The sequence below is a fragment of the Oncorhynchus mykiss genome, chromosome 13 (assembly GCF_013265735.2).
Source record: "Oncorhynchus mykiss isolate Arlee chromosome 13, USDA_OmykA_1.1, whole genome shotgun sequence".
In the NCBI taxonomy this organism is placed as follows: domain Eukaryota; kingdom Metazoa; phylum Chordata; class Actinopteri; order Salmoniformes; family Salmonidae; genus Oncorhynchus; species Oncorhynchus mykiss.
Genome location: NC_048577.1, coordinates 59,124,511 through 59,140,168, shown reverse-complemented (window position 1 = coordinate 59,140,168; position 15,658 = coordinate 59,124,511). Strand labels below are relative to the sequence as shown.

Below are 15,658 nucleotides of genomic sequence, written 5' to 3'. Positions count from 1 at the left end.
TCCAGAGGGGGCTCCCTGTGTGTGTAGTACCCTGTCAGTTAGCTGTCCTTTTCTTCCCCTGCACATACAAGATGAATCCTGTCATACACTCCCCTCCTATGTTAGAGCACAGCTAGCTAACAGCTATTAGTCTGTTTCACTTCAGTCTTTGAGGAAATGTGGAAACTTCTTTGCAGAAGTGGTTTTCTATTCTGTTAGCTGGTTTGTTATTGTCAGACTGGAAGTTATTGTCAGACTAAAATATGATGATAGTTTCTAATGTTAGACTGGGTTGTCTACACTATTGCATCCTAACTGGCTTTTCCTGGTGGCTTACATGTATTGTTGACATGCACATTTTTTAAAATGTATTTTATTTTATTTCACCTTTATTTAACCAGGTAGGCCAGTTGAGAACACCTTTATTTAACCAGGTAGGCCAGTTGAGAACAAGTCCTCATTTGCAACTGCGACCTGGCCAAGATAAAGCATAGCAGTTCGACACAAACAACAACACAGAGTTACACATGGAATAAACAAAACATAGTCAATAATACAGTAGAACAAAAAGTCTATATACAGTGAGTGTAAATGAGGTAAGATAAGGGAGTTGAGGCAATAAATAGGCCATGGTGGCGAAGTAATTACAATATGGCAATTAAACACTGGAATGGTAGATGTGGAGAAGATGAATGTGCAAATAGAGTTACTGGGGTGCAAAGGAGCAAGATAAATAAATAAATACAGTATGGGGATGAGGTAGGTAGATAGATGGGCTGTTTACAGATGGGCTATGTACAGGTGCAGTGATCTGTGAGCTGCTCTGACAGCTGGTGCTTAAAGCTAGTGAGGGAGATATGAGTCTCCAGCTTCAGAGATTTTTGCAGTTCGTTCATTGGCAGCAGAGAACTGGAAGGATAGACGACCAAAGGAGGAATTGGCTTTGGGGGTGACCAGTGAGATATACCTGTTGGAGCGAGTGCTACGAGTGGGTGTTGCTATGGTGACCAGTGAGCTGAGATAAGGCGGGGATTTACCTAGCAGAGACTTGTAGATAACCTGTAGCCAGTGGGTTTGGCGACGAGTATGAAGCGAGGGCCAACCAACAAGAGCGTACAGGTCGCAATGGTGGGTAGTCTATATGGGGCTTTGGTGACAAAACAGATGGCACTGTGATAGACTGCATCCAGTTTGTTGAGTAGAGTGTTGGAGGCTATTTTATAGATGACATCACCGAAGTCGAGGATCGGTAGGATGGTCAGTTTTACTAGGGTATGTTTGGCAGCATGAGTGAAGGATGCTTTGTTGCGATATAGAAAGCCGATTCTAGATGTATGCTTAATGCGAGTCTTCAAGGAGAGTTTACAGTCTAACCAGACACCCAGGTATTTGTAGTTGTCCACATATTCTAAGTCAGAGCCGTCCAGAGTGGTGATGCTGGACGGGCGAGCAGGTGCGAGCAGCGATCGATTGAAAAGCATGCATTTAGTTTTACTTGCGTTTAAGAGCAATTGGAGGCCACGGAAGGAGAGTTGTATGGCATTGAAGCTCGTCTGGAGGTTAGTTAACACAGTGTCCAAAGAGGGGCCAGAAGTATACAAAATGGTGTCGTCTGCGTAGAGGTGGATCAGAGAATCACCAGCAGCAAGAGCGACATCATTGATGTATACAGAGAAGAGAGTCGGCCCGAGGATTGAACCCTGTGGCACCCCCATAGAGACTGCCAGAGGTCTGGACAACATGCCCTCCGATTTGACACACTGAACTCTGTCTGAGAAGTAGTTGGTAAACCAGGCGAGGCAGTCATTTGAGAAACCAAGGCTGTCGAGTCTGGAACTGGGATTGGACTAATGAACAAAATACTAAAAGATTTTAAATGTAATGTTTTGAGTAAACTATCCCTTTCACTTTTGTCTGGACTGAAACTTTTATTCTTAATCTCCCTCTCTCTCTCTCTCTCTCTCTCTCTCTCTCCCTCTCTCTCCCTCTCTCTCCCTCTCTCTCTCCCCCCTACAGGAAGAGTCCCAGCAGATCCTGGCCCGCCAGAAGTCCAACTCTCAGTCGGACAGCCATGATGACGAGGTGTCCCCCCCGCTGCCCAACCCAGTGGTCAAGGCCCGCCGCCGCCGGGGAGGGGTCAGTGCTGAAGTCTACACTGAAGAGGACGCCGTCAGCTACGTCCGCAAGGTCAGAGATAAACACTTCAACCAATCACACAGTCAGGAACATTCAGTAACCATAGTAACACTGGCTGGGAATTGCCAGGAACCTCCCCACACCATATTGTCACGGTACTTAGGTGCCGATACGATATGTATTGCGATTCTCACGATTCTACATGTATAGCGATTCTCACGATTCTACATGTATAGCGATTCTCACGATTCTACATGTATAGCGATTCTCACGATTCTACATGTATAGCGATTCTCACGATTCTACATGTATAGCGATTCTCACGATTCTACATGTATAGCGATTCTCACGATTCTACATGTATAGCGATTCTCACGATTCTACATGTATAGTGATTCGATACTGAGTTTTGATCAGTCATGGAAATAAAAGTGCTGAAAACATGTTCACTATTTCAAAAGAAGATGAAGAACAAGATATAGGAAGGAAAATACCCGTTGGTTCAGGTACAGCCGACTAGCACTAGCAAATGCTACCTAGCAAAACATTTTTAATATATATACTTTTTTTGTGATCAAAGTATCGATATAATATCATCCCCCCCAAAATATTGCGATATGTCTGACCACAGAGACTGAACACATAGACAGACCATATGCTGACCATTGATTGTCCACAATCTGACCAGGAGAGTTTGACTAGAGATTCAAACTATCGACTCACACAGGAGTAAGGGGGCCTGAAAGGATGAAAAACATGATGTAGTAGTCAGCAGAAGTTAAATTAAGGTTGGTATGGTGATTCGGCTGATGCTAATTGGTATCATTGTAACACATACTCCTTTAGGACTGCAGTTGAAAATATTTGCCACTGTCAAAAAACCTACAAAAATGTAGGGAAGTAAAGAACCCTTCTCAAAACAACTAATTAAGTTGACTTAACAGAACTCTCTTAACTCACACAATCTCAAGCATACCCAACCAGATGGTAGTGGATGGCTCTTGCACTCAGGGCTCTAAAATGTGACCGTTTTGGTTGCATATGCTCCTAAATATTTTGCTGTGCGACCTGGTATCTGCCAGTCTTAGCAGCAGGTATCTGCCAGTCTTAGCAGCAGGTATCTATCAGTCTTAGCAGCAGGTATCTGCCAGTCTTGTGTGTGTGTGTGTGTGTGTGTATGTGTGTGTATGTGTGTGTGTATGTGTATGTGTGTGTGTGTGTGTGTGTGTGTGTGTGTGTGTGTGTGTGTGTGTGTGTGTGTGTGTGTGTGTGTGTGTGTGTGTGTATGTGTGAGTGTGTGTGTGTATATCCCTGAAATAGCGTGAATCACTGACCTAAACATTTGCTAGTTTATTGTTTTTTCATCCATGATTGGAGCCTGGCAGATACCTGCTGCTAAGACTGATAGATACCTGCTGCTAAGACTGATAGATACCTTCTGCTAAGACTCATATATACCTGCTGCTAAGGCTGACAGATGCCTGATGCTAAGACTGACATACCTGCTGCTAAGACTGACAGATACCCGCTGCTAAGAATGATAGATACCCGCTGCTAAGAATGATAGATACCTGCTGCTAAGACTGACAGAAGCCTGCTGCTAAGACTGACAGATACCTGCTGCTAAGACTGGCAGATACCTGCTGATAAGACTGACAGATACCTGCTGCTAAGACTGATAGATACCCGCTGCTAAGAATGATAGATACCTGCTGCTAAGACTGATAAATACCTGCTGCTAAGGCTGACAGATACCTGCTGCTAAGACTGACAGATACCTGCTGCTAAGACTGACAAATACCTGCTGCTAAGTCTGACAGATACCTGCTGCTAAGTCTGACAGATGCCTGCTGCTAAGACTGACAGATGCCTGCTGCTAAGACTGACAGATACCTGCTGCTAAGACTGATAAATACCTGCTGCTAAGGCTGACAGATACCTGCTGCTAAGTCTGACAGATACCTGCTGCTAAGACTGATAGATAGATACCCGCTGCTAAGAATGACAGATACCTGCTGCTAAGACTGATAAATACCTGCTGCTAAGGCTGACAGATACCTGCTGCTAAGACTGACAGATGCCTGCTGCTATCTGCAGGTATCTGTCAGTCTTAGCAGCAGGTATCTGCCAGGCTCCAATCATGGATGAAAAACCAATAAACTAGCAAATGTTTAGGTCAGTGATTCACGCTATTTCAGGGATATACACACACACACACACACACACACACACACACACACACACACACACACACACACACACACACACACACACACACACACACACACACACACACATAATCAGGGAGATAGACACGCACACACACACAAATCTGTCATTTCGAGGTTGTCCTTAAAATTCCCATCAGACGATAACGAACATGCCTTTGTTTAGCTTGAGCTACAAGCGTGACGGACAAGTGTCACACATAATTCAGAGTTATGGAAGCAGATTTGAATGAAATGAGGGGTTTAACAAATTGATTGAAGGCTGGGTTCTTCAGTAAACAGCTGTTGCCTTTCCCAGCAGTAATGACATGTAGCTAGCAGACCTGGGTTAAAAAACGATGTAAAATGATTTCAAATACTATATCTATGCTTGATTGAGCTTGCCTGTTGCCATGAATCCAATAGAAGTCTAAAAATGACAAACCCCACCCACCTGACACAGGCTAAACAAATGCTTGAAGCATTTGAAAGATATCAAATAGTATTTAAACCCAGGTCTGGTATCTAGACAGTACTGGATGACATGGTTCCAGACTGATAACAACACAGGCTCTACATACGTCAATGGGCTGAAATAACCCTCAGTCAGAGGCTAAATTGGTTTAATATCTTAGTTAATTGTTCATTCACATTTCCCAGACGAGTAACCAAGCATATTAAATGAATCCCTCTCTCATGCGTTAACATGGCTCAGCGTGTGTGTGTGTGTGTGTGTGTGTGTGTGTGTGTGTGTGTGTGTGTGTGTGTGTGGGAACTTGGTTTTGGCTGAGTGGCGTCAGGAGGATCTCTGTGTAATCTGGGTCTCAGCACACAGGCTTTACCCTCTCAGCTCCCAGCTCTCTGCCATCCCCTTCCTCTTCCTCTCCCTTCAACAGACTAGATACCGTTTCTACCCTTCCTCTCCCTTCAACAGACTAGATACCGTTTCTACCCTTCCTCTTCCTCTCCCTTCAACAGACTAGATACCGTTTCTACCCTTCCTCTCCCTCTCCCTTCAACAGACTAGATACCGTTTCTACCCTTCCTCTTCCTCTCCCTTCAACAGACTAGATACCGTTTCTACCCTTCCTCTTCCTCTCCCTTCAACAGACTAGATACCGTTTCTACCCTTCCTCTCCCTTCAACAGACTAGATACCGTTTCTACCCTTCCTCTTCCTCTCCCTTCAACAGACTAGATACCGTTTCTACCCTTCCTCTTCCTCTCCCTTCAACAGACTAGATACCGTTTCTACCCTTCCTCTCCCTTCAACAGACTAGATACCGTTTCTACCCTTCCTCTCCCTTCAACAGACTAGATACCGTTTCTACCCTTCCTCTCCCTCTCCCTTCAACAGACTAGATACCGTTTCTACCCTTCCTCTCCCTCTCCCTTCAACAGACTAGATACCGTTTCTACCCTTCCTCTCCCTCTCCCTTCAACAGACTAGATACCGTTTCTACCCTTCCTCTCCCTCTCCCTTCAACAGACTAGATACTGTTTCTACCCTTCCTCTCCCACTCCCTTCAACAGACTAGATACCGTTTCTACCCTTCCTCTCCCTTCAACAGACTAGATACCGTTTCTACCCTTCCTCTCCCTCTCCCTTCAACAGACTAGATACCGTTTCTACCCTTCCTCTCCCTTCAACAGACTAGATACCGTTTCTACCCTTCCTCTCCCACTTCCTTCAACAGACTATATACCGTTTCTACCCTTCCTCTCCCTTCAACAGACTAGATACCATTTCTACCCTTCCTCTCCCTCTCCCTTCAACAGACTAGATACCATTTCTACTCTTCCTCTCCCTCTCCCTTCAACAGACTAGATACCGTTTCTACCCTTCCTCTCCCTCTCCCTTCAACAGACTAGATACCGTTTCTACTCTCCCTCTCCCTTCAACAGACTAGATACCGTTTCTACCCTTCCTCTTCCTCTCCCTTCAACAGACTAGATACCGTTTCTACCCTTCCTCTCCCTTCAACAGACTAGATACCGTTTCTACCCTTCCTCTCCCTTCAACAGACTAGATACCGTTTCTACCCTTCCTTTCCCACTTCCTTCAACAGACTAGATACCGTTTCTACCCTTCCTCTCCCTTCAACAGACTAGATACCGTTTCTACCCTTCCTCTCCCTTCAACAGACTAGATACCGTTTCTACCCTTCCTCTCCCTCTCCCTTCAACAGACTAGATACCGTTTCTACCCTTCCTCTCCCACTCCCTTCAACAGACTAGATACCGTTTCTACCCTTCCTCTCCCTTCAACAGACTAGATACCGTTTCTACCCTTCCTCTCCCTCTCCCTTCAACAGACTAGATACCGTTTCTACCCTTCCTCTCCCTTCAACAGACTAGATACCGTTTCTACCATTCCTCTCCCTCTCCCTTCAACAGACTAGTTACCGTTTCTACCCTTCCTCTCCCTTCAACAGACTAGTAACCTTTTCTACCCTTCCTCTCCCTTCAACAGACTAGATACCGTTTCTACCCTTCCTCTCCCTTCAACAGACTAGATTCCGTTTCTACCCTTCCTCTCCCACTCCCTTCAACAGACTAGATACCGTTTCTACCCTTCCTCTCCCACTCCCTTCAACAGACTAGATACCGTTTCTACCCTTCCTCTCCCACTCCCTTCAACAGACTAGATACCGTTTCTACCCTTCCTCTCCCTCTCCCTTCAACAGACTAGATACCGTTTCTACCCTTCCTCTCGATTCAACAGACTAGATACCGTTTCTACCCTTCCTCTCCCTTCAACAGACTAGATACCGTTTCTACCCTTCCTCTCCCTCTCCCTTCAGCAGACTAGATACCGTTTCTACCCTTCCTCTCCCTTCAACAGACTAGATACCGTTTCTACCCTTCCTCTCCCTCTCCCTTCAGCAGACTAGATACCGTTTCTACCCTTCCTCTCCCACTCCCTTCAACAGACTAGATACCGTTTCTACCCTTCCTCTCCCTTCAACAGACTAGATACCGTTTCTACCCTTCCTCTCCCTCTCCCTTCAACAGACTAGATACCGTTTCTACCCTTCCTCTACCTTCAACAGACTAGATACCGTTTCTACCCTTCCTCTCCCCCTCCCTTCAACAGACTAGATACCGTTTCTACCCTTCCTCTCCCACTCCCTTCAACAGACTAGATACCGTTTCTACCCTTCCTCTCCCTTCAACAGACTAGATACCGTTTCTACCCTTCCTCTCCCTTCAACAGACTAGATACCTTTTCTACCCTTCCTCTCCCTCTCCCTTCAACAGACTAGATACCGTTTCTACCCTTCCTCTCCCACTCCCTTCAACAGACTAGATACCGTTTCTACCCTTCCTCTCCCTTCAACAGACTAGATACCGTTTCTACCCTTCCTCTCCCTCTCCCTTCAACAGACTAGATACCGTTTCTACCATTCCTCTCCCTCTCCCTTCAACAGACTAGTTACCGTTTCTACCCTTCCTCTCCCTTCAACAGACTAGTTACCGTTTCTACCCTTCCTCTCCCTTCAACAGACTAGATACCGTTTCTACCCTTCCTCTCCCTTCAACAGACTAGATTCCGTTTCTACCCTTCCTCTCCCACTCCCTTCAACAGACTAGATACCGTTTCTACCCTTCCTCTCCCACTCCCTTCAACAGACTAGATACCGTTTCTACCCTTCTTCTCCCTCTCCCTTCAACAGACTAGATACAGTTTCTACCCTTCCTCTCCCTTCAACAGACTAGACACCGTTTCTACCCTTCCTCTCCCTTCAACAGACTAGATACCGTTTCTACCCTTCCTCTCCCTCTCCCTTCAACAGACTAGATACCGTTTCTACTCTTCCTCTCCCTCTCCCTTCAACAGACTAGATACCGTTTCTACCCTTCCTCTCCCTTCAACAGACTAGATACCGTTTCTACCCTTCCTCTCCCTCTCCCTTCAGCAGACTAGATACCGTTTCTACCCTTCCTCTCCCACTCCCTTCAACAGACTAGATACCGTTTCTACCCTTCCTCTCCCTTCAACAGACTAGATACCGTTTCTACCCTTCCTCTCCCTCTCCCTTCAACAGACTAGATACCGTTTCTACCCTTCCTCTACCTTCAACAGACTAGATACCGTTTCTACCCTTCCTCTCCCCCTCCCTTCAACAGACTAGATACCGTTTCTACCCTTCCTCTCCCACTCCCTTCAACAGACTAGATACCGTTTCTACCCTTCCTCTCCCTTCAACAGACTAGATACCGTTTCAACCCTTCCACTCCCTTCAACAGACTAGATACCGTTTCTACCCCTCCTCTCCCTTCAACAGACTAGATACAGTTTCTACCCTTCCTCTTCCTCTCCCTTCAACAGACTAGATACCGTTTCTACCCTTCCTCTCCCATTTGTAGACTAACAGGCTAGACTTTAGACATTCTCTGTCTATCTACTTTCAGCCTTTAAGCGGTTTGACCCTTTCTCTGTTCCCATCCTCTGCCATTCGTAAAGAGGCTAGACAGTAGACAGTTAACCCTCTCTGTGTCTATACCCTCCCAGCTTTAAAGTGGCTAGTAGGCCCTGTCTGTAAGCACTATCCCCCCAACTCTCACTACTTCCAGCCCTAAAGACTCTAGTAACCCTCTCTCTACACCTCTATCCATAAAGACTCTAGTACCCCTCTCTCTACACCTCTATCCATAAAGACTCTAGTAACCCCTCTCTTTACCCCTCTATCCATAAAGACTCTAGTAACCCCTCTCTCTACACCTCTATCCATAAAGACTCTAGTACCCCTCTCTCTACACCTCTATCCATAAAGACTCTAGTAACCCCTCTCTTTACCCCTCTATCCATAAAGACTCTAGTAACCCCTCTCTCTACACCTCTATCCATAAAGAGTCTAGTAACCCCTCTCTCTACACCTCTATCCATAAAGACTCTAGTAACCCCTCTCTACACCTCTATCCATAAAGACTCTAGTAACCCCTTTCTCTACACCTCTATCCATAAAGACTCTAGTACCCATCTCTCTACACCTCTATCCATAAAGACTCTAGTAACCCCTCTCTCTACACCTCTATCCATAAAGACTCTAGTAACCCCTCTCTCTACACCTCTATCCACAAAGACTCGAGTAACCCCTCTCTCTACACCTCTATCCATAAAGACTCGAGTAACCCCTCTCTCTACACCTCTATCCATAAAGAGTATTGCCTCTCTCTTTGGAGCAAATGGTCTATTTCCAGCATTCCAGATGGTTGATAGAGACTACAGAGGGTTGATGTTGGTAGTGTACTGCAGTGGCCTCATGAATGTTTCAGCCAGTCTGCTGCTGTTGTAGTTGTGGTCCTCTTCATGGTGAGCCATCTGTTGCTTTAAGTTAATTACAGCCTACAGACTGCTGCTTCCCTCAGACCATTGATGCTTTCTTTCTTACAGTACTATCTCCTTCTCTCTCCCACTGGCATCTCTTTGATTCTGTTTTGTTATAGTTCTCTCTTTCTCTCCCCCTCTCTCTCTTTCTCTCTTTCTCTCTCCCACTCTCTTTCTCCCTCTCCCCCTCTCTCTCTCTCCCCTTCGCTCTCTCTCTCTCCCTCTCTCTCTTCCTCCCTCTCCCTTTCTCTCCCTCTCCCTTTCTCTCCCTGTCCCTCTCGCTCTCTCTTTCTCCCTCTCTCTCCCTCTCTCTCTCTCTCCCTCTCTCTCTCTCCCCTTCGCTCTCTCTCTCTCCCTCTCTCTCTTCCTCCCTCTCCCTTTCTCTCCCTCTCCCTTTCTCTCCCTCTCCCTCTCGCTCTCTCTTTCTCTCTCTCTCTCTCTCTCTCTCTCTCTCTCTCTCTCTCTCTCTCTCTCTCTCTCTCTCTCTCTCTCTCTCTCTCTCTCTCTCTCTCTCTCTCTCTCTCTCTCTCTTCTCCCCACGGTAACACATCTGCAGAGCTCAGAGCTCTAAGTTTTTCTCCCTATAACGTCTTTCCTTAAATACAGAGGCAGTAGTCTTTGTAGTGGGCTCTGAGGAAATGTGGCTGGCCCGCATCATTCCCCCAAACAGTCCTTTGGTTCAGACATGGACATGAAAATGCATGTTTTATGAATGAGCACATGGCCTCGTAACCTCACAGCGAAGGGCTGCACACGCACGCACACACACACACACACACTGGCACACACTGGCACACACGCACACACACACACGTACACTGATCTGAGTCAAACAGATGGGTTGCGTTCCATTATGTACAGACAGTAGGGTTTATTTAAAATATACTGTAATGTGCTTAAATCTGTGCATTGAGCTGTTTTGATGTATGTGCATGTGCCTGGCTTCATGTGTACAGCTCTAGTGTTTTCTTTTCTTTTCAATTAATGCTTTTTGGGGAACTTTTTAAACATCTTTTTAGCCATGTAGACATGGCATGACAAATAGGAAAGACAATGTGTACAGTATTAAATGGAATTCAATCAATTGTATTGATGCCCATCAATTCCATTGTCTGTGATGAAGGTGCTGAAGTCTGGTTCCTGTTTGAGAGACCATGATGTTTGCTATGTTGTTCCTCAGGTGATTCCTAAAGACTACAAGACCATGACTGCTCTGGCCAAGGCCATCTCCAAGAACGTGCTGTTTGCTCACCTCGACGACAACGAAAGGAGGTAAGAACCACAAATCATAATCCAACTGACCCAAGATCAGTGTCTAGAGACGACTTCATCCTAGTGAAAACACATTAGTGACTGAGTGACTGAGTGAGAGAGCGTCATTGTGTGTGTGAGCTAATCATAAAGAGTCCTTTTGTTGTGGTTGAGCAGTTTTCCCGTGTGGCCACAGTGGGCCAGTGTTGTCTGCAGTGCTGCTGGGTTGAAACAGGTCAGAAGTGGTGAGAAGAGGGGCAGGCAGACACTGGGCAGAGGGGCGAGGGGTACGGAGAGAGAGAGGGGGGCATGCTGGAGGGAAAATTTACTGCCTGGTGCCGCCCTCTCCTGTGTGTGTGTGTGTGTACACTGTTGTTGTCGATCGCCATGGCAACCCCCCCCAAAAAAGGCAGGCAGTGTGGATGTTTGACAGTAATCTAAAGTGTGTTGAAATTTTGGTGGGGTGCGGGGTTGGAATTGGGTTACTCGGAACGACACGATTCGCCACGGCTCTGAGAGAGGGTCTGAGGCTGTGGGGTTTGACAAACACAAAACAGCAACAACAAATCAAATCAAACTTTATTTGTCACATGCGCCGAATACAACAAGTGTAGACTTTACCATGAAATGCTTCCTTACAAGGCCTTAACCAACAATGCAGTTCAAGAAAGAGTTAAGAGTTTATTTACCAAATTAACTAAAGTAAAAAAGAATAGTAACACAATAAAATAACAATAACGAGGCTATATATAGGGGGTACCAGTACCAAGTCAATGTGCGAGGTGAAGTGACTATGCATAGATAATAAACAGTCCGGTGGCCATTTGTTGAGCTGTTCAGCAGTCTTTTGGCTTGGGGATAGAAACTGTTAAGGAGCCTTTTGGTCCTAGACTTGGCGCTCTGGTACCGCTTGCCAGAGAGAGAGAGAGAGATTCATTAATCCCTCCATCCCTCCCCTTCACCCCATCTCTTCTCTCTTCCTCTCTCTTTCCTTCTCCACCTCTTTCTCTATCCCTCTATCCATCTCTCCCCTTCACCCCATCTCTTCTCTCTTCCTCTCTCTTTCCTTCTCCACCTCTTTCTCTATCCCTCTATCCATCCCTCCCCTTCACCCCATCTCTTCTCTCTTCCTCTCTCTTTCCTTCTCCACCTCTTTCTCTATCCCTCTATCCATCTCTCCCCTTCACCCCATCTCTTCTCTCTTCCTCTCTCTTTCCTTCTCCACCTCTTTCTCTATCCCTCTATCCATCCCTCCCCTTCACCCCATCTCTTCTCTCTTCCTCTCTCTTTCCTTCTCCACCTCTTTCTCTATCCCTCTATCCATCTCTCCCCTTCACCTCATCTCTTCTCTCTTCCTCTCTCTTTCCTTCTCCACCTCTTTCACTATCCCTCTATCCATCCCTCCCCTTCACCCCATCTCTTCTCTCTTCCTCTCTCTTTCCTTCTCCACCTCTTTCTCTATCCCTCTATCCATCTCTCCCCTTCACCCCATCTCTTCTCTCTTCCTCTCTCTTTCCTTCTCCACCTCTTTCTCTATCCCTCTATCCATCCCTCCCCTTCACGCCATCTCTTCTCTCTTCCTCTCTCTTTCCTTCTCCACCTCTTTCTCTATCCCTCTATCCATCCCTCTCCTTCACCCCATCTCTTCTCTCTTCCTCTCTCTTTCCTTCTCCACCTCTTTCTCTATCCCTCTATCCATCCCTCCCCTTCACCCATTTCTCCTTTCTTCCCCTTTCCATCTCACCCCACTCCTACTATTCACTCTCTTCCCTCCCTATCCCTCCACCCCTCCTCCATCCCTTCCTTCCTAATCTCCAGGCCAGTACTGTGGGAAACATCTCAGGTGGCTCCCTCCCTCCCCTCCCTCCCTTCCACTCCCCCTCTTTGCTCTGGACAGCAGCCTGAATACTGGTTCATTGCCGGGGAGAATCCATTAGCTCTGTATCCCAGGCTGCATCCACAGAACAGCAGGGAAAAGCCTCTCTCCCTTCATCCCTCCATTCTAGCCTCCCGACGGTCCCAGGGAGAAAACCCAAAACACACCTCTTTCCATTCTTTCGTCAACTGGTAATTTACTGTGCTCCCCACTTCTTGGCACAGGGCCTCAGTCTGATTGCACGTCAGTGTTGTTGCAACCAGCCGACAGTTTGCCCAGCAGTGGCAGGCAGAGAAGAAACATGTGATATCATAGAATCACACAGGCAGAAGTACACTGTAGTAGAGACCTTGGTTCAAGTAGTACTTGTTTCCTTGAAAATAATCTGAGCATTTGATTATGTCTTCCTGGAGTGACAGATGGGAGAGGTTTGCACTTTTGGGTCTACACTATTAGTTCAGTTGTGCCAGGCAAGCTCAGAAAAGCGCAGTTAAGTATTTTAAATAAAGCAAATACTATTTGAACCCAGGCCTGGTGTAGTCACTTAAATCTAGTGCTTGGGTGGCTGATACGGAGGCTCAGGGTTACATTGGCACCGGACCATAAACTTGCCTTGTTTTAATGTATACAAGACCTGTTGGCATGACCAGACCATACATGACCACACAGCCCCAGAGGATATGATATATGATTCTGAATTTATATGACTGGCTGTCGTGTTCGTGTAGCGGCAGGCAGGCAGGCAGGCAGGCAGGCAGGCAGGCAGACAGGCAGGCAGGCAGGCAGGCAGGCAGGCAGGCAGGCAGACAGACAGACAGACAGGCAGGCAGGCAGGCAGGCAGGCAGACAGACAGACAGACAGACAGACAGACAGACAGGCAGGCAGGCAGGCAGGCAGGCAGGCAGGCAGGCAGGCAGGCAGACAGACAGACAGACAGACAGACAGACAGACAGGCAGGCAGGCAGACAGACAGACAGACAGACAGACATACAGACAGACAGACAGACAGACAGACAGACAGACAGACAGACAGACAGACAGACAGACAGGATGATTATTTGTTCTAAGATGAGTGATGGGGCATAGTGATGATGACAGGTGCAGATCAGCCGGACGTTGTGACTTGGTGTTAGCCTAGCTAGCCTAGTGTTGACAGGGCCGTGTTGGATCCAACTCCCTCTGAATGCAGCTGATGCAGTCTGTTGTGTGATTGTGCATTACGGTAGCATGTTGACATGCCAACAAACTGCCACGTAGTGTCGTCAATTTGTTCCTCTTGAAACATGTAAGAAACACTTGGTGTTTTAGCTGTAAACAGACAGACAGACAGACAGACAGACAGACAGACAGGCAGACAGACAGACAGACAGACAGGCAGGCAGGCAGGCAGACAGGCAGGCAGGCAGGCAGGCAGACAGACAGACAGACAGACAGACAGACAGACAGACAGACAGACAGACAGACAGGCAGACAGACAGACAGACAGACAGGCAGGCAGGCAGGCAGACAGGCAGGCAGGCAGGCAGGCAGACAGACAGACAGACAGACAGACAGACAGACAGACAGACAGACAGGCAGGCAGGCAGGCAGACAGACAGACAGACAGACAGACAGACAGACAGGCAGGCAGGCAGGCAGGCAGGCAGGCAGACAGACAGACTGACAGGCAGGCAGGCAGGCAGGCAGGCAGGCAGGCAGGCAGACAGACAGACAGACAGACTGACAGGCAGGCAGGCAGGCAGGCAGGCAGGCAGACAGACAGACAGACAAACAGACTGACAGGCAGGCAGGCAGGCAGGCAGGCAGGCAGGCAGGCAGACTGACAGGCAGGCAGGCAGGCAGGCAGGCAGACAGACAGACAGACAGACAGACAGACAGACAGACAGACAGAACAGCATGGTGTCTGATTAGACAGACAGACAGACAGGCCGACAGGCAGAACAGCATGGTGTCTGATTAGACAGACAGACAGACAGACAGACAGACAGACAGACAGAACAGCATGGTGTCTGATTAGCTCATGTCTGAGTGATGGGGTGTAACGATGATGACAGGTCAGGATTATGTGTGATCAGCCGGACGGCGGAAGCTGTGACTTGGCGTTAGTTTAGCTCTGACAGGGCCGTGCTGAGTCCAACTCCCTCAGTCTTCAGCTGATGCGCTCAGTCACATTGAAGTTCCATTACCATAGTTTTGTGGTTGACACGTGACAAACTTCCACAATGTGTTCCTCTTGAATCTAGTCATAACACTTGTACAAAACACTGTTGTTCAAAACCAATAGGCCTAAAGTACAATTTGTATACCCTTTCTAAATGAGCCAGAGATGTCTGGGGCTGACGTAGATGGGCAGATGGTCTGTGATGGTTTGTGATGGTCAGTGCTGGCGTGCCCTCTCTGCAGTGTCTGTCCATGTCTGGTGTTGCTGAGCTGAGAGGCTGTTGTCAATGACAGATGGGCCCTGATTGGCTAGAGTTGCTGGTTCCAAGGCTGTTGCTATGGCAAGGCTGTTCCAACATCTCAGACACTCTGGATCCACTCCAAAATACATACCGCCCCAACAGATCCACAGATGACACAATCTCAACTGCACTCCACACTGCCCTCACCCACATAGACAAATTGAATACCTATGTAAGAGTGCTGTTCATTGACTACAGCTCCGCATTCAACACCATAGTGCCCTCCAAACTCATCACTAAGCTCAGGACCCTGGGACTAAACAACTCTGCAACTGGATCCTGGACTTCCTGACGGGCCGCCCCCTGCTGGTGAGGGTAGGCAACAGCACATCCGCCATCAACACAGGGGCCCTCAGGGGTGCGTGCTTAGTCCCACGACTGCGTGGGTGAACACCATCATCAAGTTTGCTGACGA

The 15,658-nt window shown here is 47.4% G+C and overlaps 2 protein-coding genes across 2 annotated transcripts in view; one reads left to right on the top strand and one right to left on the bottom strand.

Annotated features, from left to right (window-relative positions):
- LOC110487024 (dynein assembly factor 5, axonemal) overlaps positions 1-99 on the bottom strand; it is a 111,017-nt gene extending 110,918 nt beyond the window's left edge. The window contains exon 1 of the mRNA XM_036941740.1: positions 1-99. This exon is cut by the window's left edge and continues 53 nt beyond it. The gene's annotated coding sequence lies outside the window, so the exon portion shown is untranslated.
- The window catches only part of prkar1b (protein kinase, cAMP-dependent, regulatory, type I, beta), a 204,574-nt gene that overhangs the window by 52,304 nt on the left and 136,612 nt on the right, over positions 1-15,658 (top strand). The window contains exons 3-4 of the mRNA XM_036941741.1: positions 1,996-2,166; positions 10,834-10,925. Of these exons, the coding sequence (XP_036797636.1) occupies positions 1,996-2,166; positions 10,834-10,925 (263 nt within the window). The remainder of the gene's footprint in view (positions 1-1,995; positions 2,167-10,833; positions 10,926-15,658) is intronic.